The sequence below is a fragment of the Heptranchias perlo genome, chromosome 5, assembly GCF_035084215.1.
Source record: "Heptranchias perlo isolate sHepPer1 chromosome 5, sHepPer1.hap1, whole genome shotgun sequence".
Taxonomy (NCBI): Eukaryota; Metazoa; Chordata; class Chondrichthyes; order Hexanchiformes; family Hexanchidae; genus Heptranchias; species Heptranchias perlo.
Genome location: NC_090329.1, coordinates 40,909,079 through 40,928,755, shown reverse-complemented (window position 1 = coordinate 40,928,755; position 19,677 = coordinate 40,909,079). Strand labels below are relative to the sequence as shown.

Here is a 19,677-nt window from a genome sequence, read left to right as displayed (position 1 = left end):
AGAAATTGATTTTATTCTTTGGATATACAAGTAAAAATCAAATGTACTGTAATTAATTATCAGGAGTAATTCTGATCCATAACTTGGAATAAGATCCTAAATATGGAAATACAGTGAAACCTATACAGAGACACCGTCAAAAAAGGGACACTCATTGACAGTCCCAAATAATTTACTGAACAGTACATACAATGACCATTTTGAAAATAGGGATACCTGATGCAAATCCCTTAGGTGTCCCTAATTTACATGTTTCACTGAAATGTAAAAGTTCACCGTTTATTTTTGCATCTGTGTTGTTTATTTTTAAATAATGACTGTGGATGGTAATGCAAAATGAACAAGTTTTAGAGAGTTGCTGTATTCGAAAGCACATGGTTCAAATAACCAAATTAGTAACATCTTATGAAAATGATCAAACCGAGAATAAACCATGTATTATGCAACATACTGCAAACAATTCTTATAGTAACTAATTAATCGATAGCTAAACCAGCACCCTTGAGATGGTTAAATAAAGGTGACATAATCAGCAAAGAATAACAAGGAAATACAACAATGATGTAACACAATTAAGCCTGCATTTAAAGTTTTGTGAATAATATTTGATTATTTTTCACACATAAAATAAAAATGGAGACAGTAAGACTTATAAGTATATAATTACTTTATATTTTGAGCAAAGCTTCAGCAGAATTTTACATTACATTATTATACATTATTGTACATAATCTCCCAAACAATAAAAGGTTGCTCGTGTTAGTTCTAAATATATCAAGGGTGTGTAAAAAAAACTTAATAAAAACAAATGTTAAGTACATTTTTGAAGTCGGAAGTCCTTCTTTCTACGATTCTTCATTCTAAACTCTCCTCGTAGATCCCACAACAGTTGTTATCTCGTGCTTATTTTTTTATGTAATATAATACAATGTAATTAAAGAAAATAGAGGAAACAGAAGAAGTAACAGAATGAGATAAGGGAATGGATAAAAGAAAGGATGAAGTCTGCGTCCCGCTTTGGTCACCTTTTCCTCTAATAGTGATAAACTTAAAACGTTAGTCGTTTCCTTCTAAAAATGATATAACACACCTGGAAAAATTGGCAGATAACGCACACCTAAAAAAAATCCATGCTGAAATAGATCTGATGCCACCCTGGTAAAATGTAAGCTGAAATTGTCACAAGGTTACCCTGTTAGTACTCAATATAGTAACAGTGTGTAAAGCGAAACATAATCGCAGTTTGATTTAATCAAACTATAGTTAGCTTTCATTTTACTCATTAACGCTATATTTAGTACTTAGGCAACTTTGCTGCAAGCAGCCATGTGAGGAAAGAAATACTGTACTATACCTACTTTAACTCAGTATTTATTAGCTATGTGACTAAGTGCGCGACAATTCACGGGAATTCATTCTTCGGTGGTTTGCTCACGAGGAAGGTTGGGTTGTGCGCACACAGCTCTGATTTCGTTTCTAAATCGAGCTGGTGGACAGTTGGCAGCTATTTTCTCTCTTTTAGTAATATAGACATGTTCTTCGACAGGAAAAATCTTTCTCCAATTAGGTAATCAAAAACAAAAAAAATGTATGTGTCACAATTATTTCTGCACGATGATAATGGCTTCGAAAAAAGCGTACACTGGATGTTATGTTTTAATGAAGATTCCAGATTGAGTTTATTTTAATTTTGCTCCGTTATTAATTTTTGGCTGAAAAGTTACATGCACAGTTCCCGGAATTGTTACACTGAGAAAACGTAATGCAAAACCAAACCAAATGGGAAAAATACTATCAATGTCACTTAAAGCTGTTTGACCACAATCATTTTGTTTCCAAAATTATGATTAGACACTGAAAAATATTAAATACTATCGTATTAAATGCCCTCTAAATTACAAACATGCTTAAAATAGATTTGTAGTCACACTTTACTTGTTTTCTCTAAAGCTTATGATTTCCCACAGAGATTAGTTTTAGACTTCAAAGTAACATCATAACGACTTTTGATCTGACCTCAGTACAACCATGTCAGGATTTAGGAATGTGATATACTTCAGTTTTGAAGTCTCAAAAACAAACTAGATTTAAATCATCCCCGCCCCCCCCCGGAGCTACGTTTTAATTGGTATGGATGATTATCCTCAAGGAATAAATGCAGATACACAGTTGTAAAGAAATTTTGATACGAGGAATAAAATTAGACAGGATTACTATAAATCCGTTCAATATTTTCGATGCTCCATTTTTGTTCCTTGGTTCTGTATTATTCCCCAATTTAAAATATAATTATGCAAAATTAAAAATGCAGAAATGCAAAAGCCAAAATGATGTTGGGACGCGGACTGGTAATAATATGAAACAAACAACAGTAAAACAACAAAATTGTTCATTACTAGTTAATTCCCTATTCACGTCTTATAAGCAATATCGTTCCATGACTTCATAATTTAATTGCGACTGCATTTGTCACACAGTAATGAAATGACGGTCAGGAATCCGATTGCGTGCAGCTGTCCATGGCGGCGCCGTAGCAACCACAAGGGCTCGTTGGTTCTGACCGAAGGGTTTACACCCGTAAAGTTAACCTGTCGTTTTGTCCCGATGCTAACTAACCCACTCTGCACTTCCAGCATTAGAAGTTTCTACTTTCAGCTCTCGGGCTCATTTGTTCTTCCGTTGTCAGCTACAAAAGGCGCCTGTATTAAAGATGGCTGCCTCCGACTGAACACGACACCGCCAGTTAGTTGCCAGGCAAGGCGGGAGCGCGCCTTCACTCAGCCCTCCTCATGCGCGCTCTCTCTCTCGCAGTGCCCGCCAGAGAGTGGAACGAGAAAGGCGCAGGGCACGCGCACACAAGCTCCCAGTGTGCGCGACTCCCTGAACGATTCTTAAACTCTGCCCATTCCTCCCGTCAGCCTTCGCGAGGCGAATTCCGATGACGTTAAGGACGTCTGTGCGGTTGTTTTTGTCATCGGCTCTGAATAATCGCCTCGCGGCTTCCGATTCAAATCGGCACGGCGGCCGTTATCCTCGTTCCACGGGATAGGCGCGGTCTGCGGCGGCGGCGGAGGAGGAGAGGGAGGAGCAGCAGAGCAGCTCGCAGCAAGCAACAAGCGACAACAGGAGGAGGCAGCAGCAGCAGCGGCGGCGGCGGCGGCGGGCCATCCGCTTATCTTATGTCTGTGGCAAAGTTTCCCGTTTGCCTCTCTCTTCCCAAAGGCAGCTGTTTTAGGCCCAGGCTGCCGTGGCCTGTGAGGAGACGGCGATAGGGGAAGGGAGGGAAAATAGAGGAGGGGAGGGGTGTGAGCGTGTGTTCCGAGTCCCTCACTGAGAGAAAATTGTTTAATCAGAATTGGACCAGAGGGAAAGGATTACATTTACCTTCGAGATGTCGTCGACAGATAACCTGAAGATGCGGCTGAAAAAGCTCGAAGCAATGATCAGAGACCCGAAGTCTCCAATAAACGCGGAAAGTTTGTTGGTGAGTCCGAAGATGGGAAATGTTTTTCTTTCCTACATAACTTTCCTCTCTCTCTCTTCCCCCCCCCCCCCCCCTACTTGCAGTGCAGCCAGGCTGTGTCTCGGCCTCCACAGACAGGCCGTGTTTAGATCTTAAAAAGCTGCAAGTTTAGTGTTTTTTTTATTGTATTGGCAAACACCAGACATTAGTGTGGATTCGCGCAACTTTTTGATTTTCAGGACAGACAGACCGTCCTGGGGAACTGTTACAATTATAACAACACGGGAGAAGACTTTGGAAAAAGTCCACGATTTGAATATTAAAAGTATCTTAAGATTGAATTCGTGAAGAATATGCAGCATTTTGTGGTTTTACACTAAATGTTCAGATTGTTGATCTGTTCATTGAAGTGTCTAAGCTTCTCTTGTATTGTGGTTAATAGTGTACTTTTTCCACATAAGCGATGGTCTTTTTGGGTAGCCTGACAGCAAGTTTGGGTCAGCATCATTCAGGTTTGGCTGATAAAATCTGTCACGGACAGTTGATTTTCGTTTTGTTGAATGAAAAATCAGAACACTGCAATGAGATCATTGCTTTTTAAAAAAGCATGCAGTTCATACTTTAGATTCTGGTGGCTTTCTGAAGTTAAGCTTGAGTACAGAATGGAAGTGTTGTCAATCGTGAACTGCTTAAAAATTGCACTGACTGATCGGTAGGTGAGATGTCAAATGGCGCTTTTCACAAAATATGTGTATGTGTGATACGGGTTGATAATTGTTAGTTATGGAAATAAAGCATGGTGATAGTTCTATGATAAACTTGTATAGTTATGCTAAACTTGTATAGAACCATGGTTAGACCATGCTTGGAGTATTGTGAACAGTCTGGTCTCCACATTATAAAAAGGATATAGAGGCGCTGGAGAAAATTGACTAGGATGACACCAGAACTGAGAGGTTATACCTATGAGGAAAGATTGAACAGGCTGGGGCTCTTTTCTCTAGAAAAGAGATTAAAGGGTGACCTAATAGAGGTCTTTAAGATTATGAAAGGGTTTGATATGGTAGATGTGGAAAAGATGTTTCCACTTGTGGGGGAGACTAGAATTAGGGGCCATAAATATAAGATAGTCACTAATAAATCTAATAAGGAATTCAGGAGAAACTTCCTTACCCAGAGAGCGGTTAGAATGTAGAACTCACTATCACAAGGAGTAGTTGAGGTGACTGGCATAGATGTATTTATGGGGAAGTTGGATAAGCACGTGAGGGAGAAAGGAATAGAAGGATATGCTCATAGGGTTAGATGAAGTAGGGGAGGAGGAAGCTCGTTTGGACCTGTTGGGCCTGTTTCTGTGCTGCAAATTCTATGTAATTCAATTGCCTAAAATATGGATTTTAAAAATGCATATAAACATATTTAAGTAAATAAGAGGTATAAGTAGGAGTGGGTAAATTCAAAGAAAAATTGTCCTGGTGAATTTTAATTTGGAGGTGTCAACCATTAGTCCACATTAAATATGTTATATAGCGCTGCATTTAAAGGCAGTAATAATATGGAAGGGTTCAGGTGATGATGTAAATTGTAAGAATAACGCTTAGGTGGTTTGTTGTCTAACCCTAAGATTTCATATCATTAAAATATTCTTGTCCATGCTATTCTACATAAGTTACATTTGATATATATCTTTCTTTTGGTGGTGAGGGTTGGGGTCATGACAGGTGACAGGCTACCATGGGAATGGAACTACAGTGATATTGAGTTTAGATTTCATGACATGTTCTAAGGATATAATATATGATATATAAATTATATTTTTTAGAATTTTGATATATCTTGACCTTTTGAAGTAGTTTATCCTTTGCAGTACACTTTCTACTCATCTGCAAAGTGTCCTTATTTAAGTTACATCTGTGTGCACACTACCATCATCAACTGTTTTGCCTGTTAAATCTACAGCACTAAATATTAGAGTTCTAAATTGTTGCATTACTTCTGATGAAATGGATGCACTCAAGACACAATATAGCGTTTAAAATTGGCACTATATATAATAGTGAAAAACTTATTGTTGATAAGTAACAACATTTTAGCAAGTTTGCAAGAAACTATATTTTGGGAAGCACATCACAAAGGCTTTCTTCACTAGTTTACATTAGAGTGTTGATGGGCAGAAACTCTGGAACAGTACATGCAGGCTGATTTTTTTTTGAATGCGTTGAAGTGTGAAGATTTTATAAAATATACATTGATTATCAGGTGAATTATGGTTCTACTTGTGAGATTGTCTCTGAGTTATGGTCAGTTATCACATCTCACTGTTGGCCATGACTTGTTCTATTTATATATCAGACTTAAATATCATCTTACGCATGTACATGTGCCATAAGCAAGATCGAAGTTAACAAAGGGGGAGTTGAAAAGTTCCTGATGAAATTTCACTTAATAAAAACTAGTTGCTCTCTGAGACTTATTTTAATTTGTCATCAAATTAAAGAAAAATCTTACTCCAAGTAGTAGCCTGATTTGAGATCTCTCTCTCTCTCTCTCTCTCCTCCACACACACAATAAGGATGAGTTGTTCTACTCCATTTGGCTATGTGAACTGCTTGTTGACTCTTTTGATAGGGGTTAGCTATCTTGAAAATACCCTTAAAAAGTAATTGAAGCTAAAATTGAGGGCCATTGCAGCTTCTGAAAATAATATTTTAATCAATTGTCAGTTTTAAAATTGTAAGTGCAAGGACTTATTCCTAGTTCATCTATAATAAATTTGTAATTCTTTAAAGGCTTTAAATTGCCCTCAGCAAAGGCCTTAGCTTCATTCCCTTATGCCCCCACCTCAATGAATTTCGAGCTCGACACAATGCTGAGCTCTTCTTCCTTCGCCTCCGTGTCCACTTCTTTGGCCAGGGGTCTTCCTTCCCCCCCCCCCCCCCACCCCTGCACAGACCCCTTTCTCCCGTCTCCAGAATTCTCGTTCCTCTCGACCTCTTACCCTCTCTTGATCTTTTCATTGGGAACTGCCGGCATGCCATTGGCCATCTCAATTTCTCGACTCCCCTCACTCACTCTAACCTACCTCCCTTTGAACTCGCAGCACTTCGTTCTCTCAGGTCCAACCCTGACATTGTCATTAAGCCTGCTGACAAGTGCGGCGCTGTTATGTGGCGAACAGACCTCCAACTTGGGGAGGCTGAACGCTAACTCTCCTACACCTCCTCCTACTTACCCCTGGACCATGACTCCACCGCCGAACATCAAGCCATAGCTTCCCAGACTGTCACTGACCTCATCTCCTCTGGAGATCTTCACCCCCACCAATGGCGAATTAGTCCCCCACCCCGCACAGCCCGCTTCTGCCTCCTTCCTGAGGTCCACAAACAGGACTGCCCTGGGAAACCCATCGTTTCAACCTGTTCTAGCCCGACGGAACTTAATTCCTCCTATCTTGATTCTTTGTTCTCCCCTTGTCTAGTCTCCTCCAACCTACATCCGCAATCCTTCTGATGCCCTCCGCCACTTGAACAGTTTCCAGTTCCCCGGCCCTAACCGTCTCCTTTTCACCATGGACGTCCAGTCCTTCTACACCTCCATCCCCCCCACCTGTGGGTCCTCCACTTCCTTGAACGGAAGCCCAACCAGTCCCCATCCACCACTACCCTCCTCCGCCTGGCTGAACTTGTTCTTACGTTGAACAACTTCTCCTTTGACTCCACCCACTTCCTCCAAATAAAAGGTGTCGCTATGGGAACACATCTGGGTCCCAGCTATTTTGTGGGATGCGTGGAACATTCCTTGTTCCAATCCTACTCTGGTCCCCTCCCTTGTCTCTTTTTCCAGTACATTGATGACTGTATTGGTGCTGTTTCCTGCTGTCTTCCCCAAACTGGAAAATTTCATCAACTTTGCTTCCAATTTCCATCCTTCTCTCACCTTCATGTGGTCCATCTCTGACTCTTCCCTTCCTTGACTTCTCTATCTCCGTTTCTGGGGATAGCTGTCAACCAATATCTGTTATTAAGTCTCCCACAGCTACCTTGATTACACTTCCTCCCACTCCACTTCCTGTAAGGACTCTATTCCCATCTCCCAGTTTCTCCGTCTCCGTCGCATCTGTTCTGACGATACCACCTTCCGCTTTTGATACATCTTCCTTATTCCTCAATCGAGGATTCCCCTCCACTGTAGTTGACGGGGCCCTCGACCGTGTCCATCCTATTTCCCGCACTTCTGCCTTCACCCCTTCCCTTCCCTCCCAGAACCATGATAGGGTCCCCCTTGTCCTCACCTTCCATCCCACCAGCCTCCACATTCAACGTATCATTTTCCGCCCCCTCCATCGCGATCCCACCACCAAACACATCTTCCCCCTCCCCTCCCCTTTCAGCATTCCAAAGTGACCGCTCCCTCCACGACACCCGAGTCCACTCTTCCATCACCCCCAACACCTGCTCTCCTCCCCCATGGCACCTTCCCGTGCGAGCGCAGGTGTTGAAACACCTGCCCCTTCACCTCCTCCCTTCTCGCTGTCCAGGGCCCCAAACACTTCTTCCAGGTGAAACAGCAGTTTACTTGTACTTCTTTCAATTTAGTATACTGTATCCGCTGCACACAATGTGGTCTCCTCTACATTGCGGAGACCAAACACAGACTGGGTGATCCTTTGCTGAACGCCTCCACTCTGTCTGCAAGCGTGACCCTGACCTGGTCGCTTGCCATTTTAATTCCCACTCCCACTGTGACTTCTCTGTCCTCGACCCCTTACACTGTTCCAATGAAGCTCAACGTAAGCTCGAGGAACAGCACCTCATTTTTGGTTTAGGCACTTTACAACCTTCCGGACTCAATATTGATAACTTCAGATCATCACCACTGCTCCCATTTTTTCGGTCAGCTAGTGCTGGTAATGGTTCTGCTGCTGCCATTTACAGCTACTCCTGATCAATCTTTTGTTTCTTAACCTGTCCCATTACCACCTTCCTTGCCTTGCATCATCATCCCTTTTGTCAATTAATCACTAGTGCTCTGTACTTGCTCAAAAATTTTAACTCTTTTAACATCTTCCAGTTCTGACGAAAGGCCTTCGACCTGAAACGTTAACTCTGTTTCTTTCTCCACAGATGCTGCTTGACTTGTTAAGCTTCTCCAGCGTTTTCTGCTTTATTTCAGATTTCTAGCATCCGCAGTATTTTGCTTTTGATGTATTTCTTTAAACTTCAGTTCTGTCAATAAGTTTGGAATGCTGTGATCTTTAACTTCAATCACTTTTATTTTATAACGTATTGATCACTTTTCTCCAACTTTGTGGACTCCTTTCCTGTTCCATTTCTACCTGATTGGGCAAATAACCTATTTCCCAGCCTTTGTACTTCAGAAATATGAGAGAAAGGATTGGGAAGCCCTACCTTGCTGTGAGGAATCACCCCGTCTCTGTCTCGCGTCTACTCATACTGGCATAACTAAGATCATTAACTGATGTGGCACTTGCTAATGCATGAATCTTGACCTACCACTTCATGACACAGTGCTTTGGAGACTCTGTGGTACCTTGCCACTGTCACTTTTAAAATATTTTTCATGAATATATTAGAAGGATATTGAGGTTTTAGAGAGGGTACAACCAGATTCACTAGGATGTTGCCTGGTATGAGGAAATACAAATAAGAGAAAAGACTTGAAAAATTAGTTTTTTTTTTGTTGAACAATGGCAATTATGGGATGGTATGATAGAGATATTTAAAATTATGAAAGGGTAGATTGAAGCAGATTGTTTCTGGTAGTTGAGAGGTCAAGAATGAGGACCCATAGATACAAGATTAAATGTAAGAGATTGAGAACAGGGCAGGAGCAGCTTCTTAACTCAGAAGTCGTGAGGATGTGGAATTCACTTCTACGGTTAGTGGTTGGGGAAGAAACTATGTCAACATTCAAGATTAGATTGGACAGCTGAATGAAGACATATGGGAGCAGGGTGGGTAAATGTAATTAGAACTGTTAGATTGCATGGAGGGTAAATGCTGACACGGACTTGTTGAGCCGAATGGCCTGTTTGTGTTGTCACTTACATATATGTGAAGTTCTTCATATATTAAGTTAGGTTTTAACAATATACCATTCATCTTACTTTAAAACGAACATTAATGGTTTCCTGAGACTTCGTATTTCCAACTTTTACTTAAAATACATATTGGATTAGTCAGCATCTGTGAAAAGAATGGCAGGTTACCATTTCAGGTGCAAGACCCCTTGTCTGAACTTTTCTTTTTATGTATTTTAAGTATGTTGGTTAACTTCACTGAATAAATCAAAGGTCAAATTTGAAATTAAACCATTTTGTGCAAATAAAGAGCATACCTGCATGTTGAGTTCCAAAGACACAATATGCTTAGTTATCTTTTTGTCAAAATTAATTTCCCACATTATCACCCTAGGTTTGATGTATTCCTAAAGATAGAGGTTGGTTTAGAATACTCACTTTATCTTTGGAACCAATGTTTGCAAGATTGAAAGGGTGCATCTCTTTTTGAGTTGTAAGGGCCTAGGGAAAATCTGCTTTATTGGTCAGTAAGATGTCTCACAATAGGCACTTGAGAAAAAAAATTAGGCGTACAGTATAAGTGGGAATGTAGCAGTATTGATAGAAAGTTGGTTGATATAAATATCAGCCTAGGCTCAGTGGTAGAAAGCCAGAGACTTGAGCATTTTTTCAAGAGGGTGCAGAAGAGATTTACTAGAATGATTCCAGGAATGAGGGACTTTAGTTATGTGGATAGACTGGAGAAGCTGGGGTTGTTTTCCTGAGAACAGAGAAGGTTGCGAGGAGATTTGATAGAGGTATTCAAAATCATAAAGGGTTCAGACAGAGTAGAGAGAGAGAAACTGTTCCCATTGGCAGAAGGGTCGAGAACCAGAAAGCATAGATTTAAGGTGATTGGCAAAAGAACCAAAGGTGACATGAGGAAAAACTTCTTTACACAGCGAGTGGTTGTGATCTGGAAAGCTCTGCCTGAAGGGGTGGTGGAGGCAGATTCAATCGTGACCTTCAAAAGGGAACTGGATAAGTACTTGAAAGTAAAAAAATTTGCAGGGCTACGGGATAAGGCAGGGGAGTGGGACTAGCTGAATTGCTCTTGCATAGAGCCGGCGTGGACTCGATGGGCCGAATGGCCTCTTTCCGTGCTGTAACCTTTCCATGATTCTACCTAGATTGACAATTCATTGCACAGCTGAGGGAGTGCCATCTTTCGGATAGGATGTTAAACCGAGGCCCTGTCTGTCATCCTGGGTGGACGTAAAAGATCCCGTGATACTGTTTAAAGAAGAACAGGAGAATTTTCCCCGGTGCCCTGGCTAATATTTATTCCTCAAGCAACATCACTAAAACAGATAATCTGGTCATTAATCTCATTGCTGCTTATAGGACCTTGATATGCACAAATTGGTTGTCATGTTTCCATACATTACAACAATGACTATGCTTCAAAAGTACTTCATTGGTTGTAAACCACTTTGGGATATCCTGAGGTTGTGAAAGGCATATATAAATGCAAGTTTATTTTTTCTTCTTTCCAGGGGTCAGTGCTTTTGTTTTCTGTGTACATATAGATGATTTGGACTTGGGTATAGGGAATTTCTAAATTTGCTAATGACACAAAAGTATTAGGTGTGGCAAACAGTGCAGAGGACTGTAAAAGATTTTAGGAAGACATAGACAAGTTAGCAGAATGGGCACGCAGGTGGAAGATGCAATTTGATGTTGACAACAGTGAGGTAATGCTTATTGGGAGGAAAAAACGAAGAATGGGAGTGTACACTTGGATGCTGAAGGGTTTAGGTGAACACGGAAACCTAGGGTTGGAATACGTAATTCCTTCAAAGTGTGAGTGCAGGTAGATAAAACTAAAGGACCCTGGCATTTTGGGTTTTGCAAAAAATGCAAGTCGGCACAAATAATGGTAAATTTCTACACTGGTTCGGCCATAGTTCAAGTACTGTCTGCAGCTTCGAATGCCCCATTGTAGAAAGGATACTGAAGCCACAGGGCTTACAGCATAGATTTAGCAGGGATAGGAAACTATAGTTATGAGGACTGTTTTCATTGGAGCAGAGATGGCTAAGAGGAGATTTAATAGAGGTTTTTAAAATTATGAAGGTGAACAGGGAAAGACTATTTCCTCTCGTTGGGTGTCAGTAACAAGGGATCATCAAATTAAAATTGTCACAAAGTATGGCGAGAGATTAGGAAAAATTTGTTTTACGTAGAGGGTTGGAGTATGAAAAGCTTTATTAAAAGGGAGTATTTGATATAGAGACCATTGCATCTCTTAAGGGAAGATTAGATAAAATATTTGAAGCAAATGGAGAGAGAAAAGGATTAGCTCTGAATTGCAACTGTGCAGACCCAGCACAGACATGATGGGTTGAATGGCTTCCTGTGCTGTGTGCTGTTAACGTCTTTGATTATCTGGTCACGGTGATGCAAAAGTTGTATCTGTGACTAATGCCAGCTAGTTGGAAAAAGTATCATTTTATACATCAATAAAACTCACTAATGAACTCTTCCCCAGATGTACAAATCAACAAAATCTGTATAAGTTGTGACTTATATACTAAGTTATATATGGGGAGTAAAATGTGTTCAAGCTGTATAGTGAATGTAAGTCTACGTTACAAAATCGACTATATGATTTTTTACTATTCTATAATAACCTCGTAACCTTGTTTGCACTGCTAAATTGGAGCCTGATGAAAAAAATCTTCAGATGAGTTGGCTCCCATTTGTGACTTATGAATCTTGCAATGTAGAGAGTTAATGAAATTCACTCTTTTGAATAGTTTGTGTTAGAAGAAGTGAAGTTGACTTTGCTTTCCTGCTGCTATAATTGTGACAGATGTAAAATTGAAGTTTGGTACCCAAAAAAGACTCAACAATAGTCCAACTGCACTGGAAGCAATTTTTAGGGGACTTACCAGCTCTGTGGCTTATTCTTTACATTGGTATTTTTAGAAAGTTAAGGGACTGGGCTTTCTGGATGGTGGTGATATGCAATGCTCCAGGTGGAACTGAGCCATAACAGACCAAGAAAGTCCAAGTTGGATTTCTAGTTTCAGTTGAGTTATTTGAACTGGTTGACAGAGTAGACTTAGCACAGTTGACCTTGATGCACTTGGGTTACAGAGGGGGAAAAAGTAGCCAAGGTTTCTGCTTCTGGTTGATAAATAGTGACCCTTCTGGAAAATACAGGTTAATGCATATTTTTTGACCACAGAACGCAGCTTTGTTGTGATGATCTATGTGGTCAAATAATCTGGTGATATTCGTAGTCACTCTTCAGGCAAACTTAGACAAAGGGAAGGCACAAAAGGGTGGTTGGTACCTGTGGAACTGTACTCTAGGTTCAGGAGAGAATGGGAGAAAATTATTTTTTTTTAAATTGAGGAAATGGTTAACATAACATTAATGCACCTGTTCATTTACAGGATTCTGATCATGCCTGAACTGATGGGATGAAAATCTCCTTTTTTGCTTGTTATAAGTGTCCTTAATGGAAGTAGTTTGAGCAGTCTCAATCCTATTCCTAGTGGATGTCTGCACAAAGCACAGCATTGATATACACTTTTTTTTTAAGAAGACCACTGATTTATGCAAGTACTAAGATGACAAGGCACAGTTATTTTTCTCACTCCTGTTTTAAAACTATCTTTTATACTCTGAGATAGTTTCACAGCAAAGGAGAGCAAATCTGAGAGTCTCGGAATAAGGGGTCACCCATTTAAGATGGAAATGAGGAGGAATTTCTTCTCCCAGAGGATCGTGAATATTTGGAATTCTTTACCCCAAAAAGCTGTGGAGGCTGAGTCATTGAATACATTCAAGGCTGAGTTAGACAAATTTTTGATCAGCAAGGGAGTCAAAGGATATGGGGAAAGGGTGGGAAAGTGGAATTGAGGTAAGAATCAGATCAGCCATGATCTCATTAAATGGCACAGCAGGCTCGAGGGGCCGAATGGCCTACCCTTGCTCCTATCTCTTATGCTCTTATGGAGAGCAACAAATGCTGGTGGTGAAAAAACATGGCAACAGTTTGCACCCTGGCCACATTTCAAACTGTTCGAAAGGAACATACTTTGTATGTGGCTTCTTTTGACATGGCTTTTCAAGTTTTTTTCATGTATTCACGTGCGAACACACTGTGCATCCATGCTACATGTTGTTGTGTGCACTTTTCCGCTTTAATTTTTCCTTTTCTTCCCTCCTCTCCTGAAGACAATGACTTGTACTGAGATTTGATTTCACAGGTTGCAACCTTTGATACTGTACTCACCCTCCCAAGTGATCATTCTTCATGTATTAACCTCATAGTGAGTCCTGCCTGGCAGGTAGCATCCTGGTTTCACCCAATGTCTACACACACAAGTTTCTAGCAGATGTTGGTAGATAACATTTAGAGGTGGAAACTATGACTGAGATTTTTTTCTTCTCTAGATTAGATCAGGTCAGATAAGTTAATTTCAGCAACCCATTACCATCCCAACTGAAATAAGTTAATTTAGAACAGGCTGGAAACGGAACCTAGATCACCCCTAGTTTGTATGGCTAAGTTAGTGTATCAAACCACTGGAGCTGCAGTTTAATTTTTTTTATATAGTTTTTTTTGCTCACTCCTTTCAGCCACATTAACAGTTATCATTGAAATTACTTGAGGGATAAGTTAGCTTATGCCTATTCTAGTAGGTTCAGCACAGGCTGAGGGGGCCAGTTGGCCCATCGTGCCTGTGCTGGCTCTTGGAAAGAGATATCCAATTAGTCCCATTCCCTATGTTAATTTTTTGCCGCAAGTTTCAACTTTGTGTGTGATGCTGTGTATTTCTAGTGACATATTAGCTGGATTTCCTTTTTTTATTTCACAGTTCAGCTCCACAACTATGAGTTATTGGACCTTCTTGAGAATTTGAATTTTATATTTTTCCCCTTCTGTCAATATCAATACAGCGCTTAATGTGAACCAGGAGCACCGTGCTAAACTCTAGAAATACTTGGGCCCTAAGAATTCGGGTTACATTTTAAAAAAAAACTTTACAATAACACCAAAAAAAGTAAAACAAATTCAAGCCATCTTATCTTCTGATTACGAAGAACCCTATATTACAACAGTGACTACAATTCAGAAGTACTTAATTGGCTGTGAAGCACTTTGGGACATCTTGAGGTCATGAAAGGAGCTGCATTAATGCAAGTTCTTTCTTTCTTTAATATATATTGCATATGCTCCTGTACAATAAGATTTATGACCTGAAGCATTACCTGGTAATTTATGTCCACAGCTGCCTGACCTGCTGAGTACCATTTTCTGTTTTTGTTTGATTTCCAGCATCTGTAGCTTTTTACTTTCGTGAGAAATTTATTTCATGGTGGAGGGGAGTATAAAGTGAGACACGAGACCTACATTGGTTAAAGTGGCACAGGAGAATGGTGCTGCATGGAGTGGAGGTAGATTACTGTACTTATTGTGGGATACCAGCTGCAGCACTGAAAATAAAGTAATCAACTTCCACTTTATTTGGTGCTGGTCTTCTTCATCTTATCAGCCAGCATTTTGTGGCTGTATCGGGGCTATTTTGTTTGTGGGTTGCTGTGAGTATGGGCCTGAATTTGCTGAAAATATATGGTCTACGCCATTATTGAGGTGCAGAAATTCCAGGAAATTATGTGTGAGCGACTTAGGCCATTACCTACGCCATGCCATAATTTGCTAGGACTTTTGCGCTGCTCCATAGAGACCCTCGCTGAAAAAGTTGAACAGCGAATTATTATACCTCTGTCTCTATTCTTCCCCGCCCCCCCCCCAATTAAAATCAATGGCGATTACAAATTTGCTGCATTTAAGCCAGAGTTCACGCTGCTGCCACTTATTGAATAATAATGGCGCTGAAGACCTGGCAGCAGTATGATTTATGTGTTTATTCAAGATGGTTACTTCTGATGCCTCATTATCCACACAATATTGCACACAAGATCAACCCGAAGAGGATCCCCAGACCCATTCTCATAAATCAAATTAAAAGTGCTATGAAACGTTTGAGAGACTCCATAAGGTGCTAAATAAATGTAAGTATTTGTAGTTATAAATGTTATAATTGACAACTCTACATGTATTTAAAATTGATAAGTAATAACATAAGCAAGAGCTACATTATAGATCCGAGGAACATGAAGAAAACATACCCGTCGTAAAATATTACATTGGATGCAATTAGAAACTCAAGTTCACTTTTTGGGCTTGTCCTATTTGGAATGTGTTTGGAGCTTTCAGAATTACTAGAATCTATAATTAAAGATAGTGATTGGCTGAAAATTTTCAAGGTATTCAATCAGGGAGAGCCAGCATGGATTTGTAAAGGGTAGGTGATGCCTGACGAACCTGATTTAGTCATCTCTTCAAAAAATTCAAAGTAGTGGACAGGGGAATGTCTATGGATGTTGTTTATGTGGACTTCCAGAAGGCATTTGATAAAGTCTCTCATAAGAGACCTGTTAGCTAAAGTTGAAGCTCATGGAATTGAGGGCAAATTATTGACCTGGTTAGGAAATTGACTGAGTGGCAGGAGACAGTGAGTAGGGATAATGGGCAGGTACTCAAATTGACAGGATGTGACTAGTGGTCTGTGTTGGGGCCTCAATTATTCACTGTATTTATTAATGACTTAGATGACGAGATAGAGAGCCACATATCCAAATTTGCCGATGACACAAAGATAGGTAACATTGTAATAAGTGTAGATGGAAGCATAAAATTAGAGAGATATTAATAGATTGTGAATGGGAAAAACTGTGACAAATGGATTTCAATGTAGTCAAGTGTGAAGTTATCCTCCTTGGACCTAAAAAAGATAGATTAGAGTTTTCTCTAAATGGTGGAAAGCTCGAAACAGTGGTGGTCCAAAGGGACTTAGGGATCCATGTACATAGATCATTAAAATGTCATGGACAGGAACAGAAAATCATCAAAAAGGCTAATGGAATGCTGGCCTTTATATCCAGAGGACTAGAATACAAAGGGAGTAGAAGTTATGCTATAGCTATACAAAGCCCTAGTTGGACCACACCTGGAATACTGTGTTCAGTTCTGGGCACTGCACCTTAGGAAGGATATATTGGCCTTGGAGGGAGTGCAGTGCAGATTTACTAGAATGATACCTGGACTCCAAGGGTTAAATTACGAGGCGAGATTACACAAATTAGGGTTGCATTCCCAGGAATTTAGAAGATTAAGGGATGATTTGATTATAGTTTTCAAGATATTAAGGAGAAACTATTTCTGCTGGTTGGGGAGTCTAGGACTAGGGGACATAGCCTAAAAATTAGATCCAGGAGTGAAGTTAGGAAATATTTCTACACGCAAAGGGTGGTAGAAGTTTGGAAAACTCTACCACAAATGGCAGTTGATGCTAGCTCAATTGTTGATTTTAAATCTGAGATTGATAGATTTTTGTTAGCCCCATATCCCTTAATACCAAATACTTCAGTTTAAGTGAGCACTATTCTTACATCCTTGAGGGTTTAAAAAATATATTATACCACATAGGTTTTCCTTTTGTCTCCCCTTCTTCTTTAAAGACATTGCCGTATGCTGGTGTGCATTCCATGAGTGTCATCAGTCTTCCTGTACTTTTCTCAAGTGGGCATTCTTCAAATGTGAGTTTCACCAGTGAGTGTTGGAGGGGTTCAATCACATCCAACTCTGATCCTGTCCTCACTTATGCATTCTTTCTGGTAGGGATCTCTGATAAGTTGATTTACTTTTCAAATTAAGTTATCACAGACCAGGGATCGAGTCTGGTGTGTCTGGCTCAGTGATGCACCAAGTTTTACATTTGCCACTAGGCCACAGGGGAATGGTAATGACTTACAGATTACAGGTACATAACATGAAATGATGTAATCACTAATTCACTGTGCTGCTGTAAGAACATAAAAACATAATTAAGCATGAAATAAAAAATGCTCTTACCCTTCAAGCTATCATCCCATTGCCCTTTCTAAAGTAATGGAACTGCTGTTAACTTCCAAATGGTCCATCAGTTTGAAAGTAGTGATGGAGTTGTAGCTTTGTGTCAGATTTTGTTGTTTAACTGTTGGCTGCGATTTCCATTCAGTTGCTTCATAATTCACTTTGTTGTAATCTATATGCACACTGAGCTGCAACTTCAGGTGAAATCAGATTAAGTGGCGTGGGATCATGAGACTAGTTGAGGTCAGGGCTCCAAGGCACGTGTTCATCTCTTGGGATACTTTCTGTTATGGCAGAAAATAATCGAGATTGTACTCTACTGTTTTGGGTGCTGTCGTACCCAGAGGGCCATTAGGCAGCTAGGAATAGGACTTTCAACAAAACATATTACGCACTGTTTTATGTATGTGACCAACAATAGGTCATGTACCATATTTTCTGCAAATGGCAGTTCATGGAGAAGTTCTACCTTTTTTTAATAATTTCTTTGAAGTGTTACAAATCAAAAACACTACTATATTAGGCCATGTACAGAAAATCTGTCAAAAAAGCACACCTTTAGATTATAAGCATAGTATTCAGCCCCTGCCACAAACTCTGAACAGTGTCCATTGACACCATTGTGTCAGCCAATGAGCTGGAGGTGGGACGGGACTTAGGGCAGAACTTACAGCCAACAGTCTCTTATACGGCACACACAGTCTATTTACTCAGCAAACAGAGTCTATTTGAAAAGAGTCTCTATGAACTACAGCAACAGAACTCGTGACCGAAGCTAGAATCATAGTATGGTTACAGCACAGAAGGAGGACATTTGGCCCATTGAGCCCGTGCCGGCTCTTTGTAAGAGTAATCCAGTTCCCCGCTCTTTCCCCGTAGCCCTGCAAATTTCTTCCCTTCAAGAATTATCCAATTCCTTTTTGAAAGTCATGATTGAATCTGCATCCACCACCCTTTCAGGCAGTGCATTCCAGATCATAACTACTCACTGTGTGTAAATGTTTTTCCTCATGTCGCCTTTGGTTCTTTTGCCAATCACCTTAAATCTGAGTCCTCTGGTTCTCAACCCTTCTGCCAATGGGAACAGTTTTTCTTCATTTAATTTATCTAAACCCTTCATGATTTGAATACTTTTATCAAATCTCCTCTCAACCTTCTCTGCTGTAAGGAGAACAACCCCAGCTTCTCCAGTCTATCCACATAATTGAAGTCCCTCATCCCTGGAACCATTCTAGTAAATCTTTTCTCCACCCTCTCAAAGCCCATCACATCCTTCCTAAAGCGAGGGGCCCAGAATTGGACACACTAGCCCAGCTGTGGCTGAAACCAGTGTTTTATAAAGGTTCAACATAACTTCCTTGCTTTTGTACTCTATGCCTCTATTTATAAACATTTTTTAACTGCTTTCTGAGCCTGTCCTGCCACGTCAAAGATTTGCGCACATATACCCAGAGGTTTCTCTGTTCCGGCACCCCCTTTAGAATTGTACCATTTAGTTTGTTGTCTCTCCTCATTCTTCCTGCCAAAATGTATTACTTTGCACTTCTCTGCGTTAAATTTCATCTGCCATGTGTCCGCCCATTCTGCCAGCCTGTCTATGTCTTCTTGGAGTCTATTACTATCCTCCTCACTGTTTACTACACTTCCAAGTTTTGTGTCATCTGCAAATTTTGAAATTGTGCCCTGTACACTCAAGTCGAAGTAATCAATATATATATATATATATATATATATATGGCAGTGCTCCTAGTACCAACCCCCGGGTAACACCACTGTATACCTTCCTTCCAATCCAAAAAACAACCATTTGCCACTACTTTCTGTTTCCTGTCACTTAGCCAATTTCGCATCCATCCTGCTACTGCCTCTTTTATTCCATGGGTTTCAATTTTGCTGACAGGCCTATTATGTGGCACTTTATCAAACGCCTTTTGGAAGTCCCTATACACAACATTAACCTCATTGCCTTCATCAACCCTATTACCTCATCAAAAAACTCAATCAAGTTAGTTAAACACAATTTGCCTTTAACAAATCTGTGCTGGCTTTCCTTTATTAATCCACACTATTAATTTTGTCCCAGATTATCATTTCTAAAAGCTTCCCCACCACAGAGGTTAAACTGACTGGCTGTAGTTGTCGGGTTTATCCTTACACCCTTTTTTGAACAAGGGTGTAACATTTGCAATTCTCCAGACC

At 40.3% G+C, this 19,677-nt stretch overlaps 1 protein-coding gene across 4 annotated transcripts in view; it reads left to right on the top strand.

Moving 5' to 3' along the window:
• Positions 1 to 2,912: 2,912 nt before the first annotated feature.
• Positions 2,913 to 19,677, top strand: part of rock2a (rho-associated, coiled-coil containing protein kinase 2a) — a 203,307-nt gene continuing 186,542 nt past the window's right edge. For all 4 annotated transcript variants that reach the window (XM_067984276.1, XM_067984274.1, XM_067984272.1 and 1 more), the window contains exon 1: positions 2,913 to 3,484. In XM_067984276.1, coding sequence (XP_067840377.1) covers positions 3,392 to 3,484 — 93 coding nt within the window. In that variant the 5' untranslated portion in view covers positions 2,913 to 3,391. The remainder of the gene's footprint in view (positions 3,485 to 19,677) is intronic.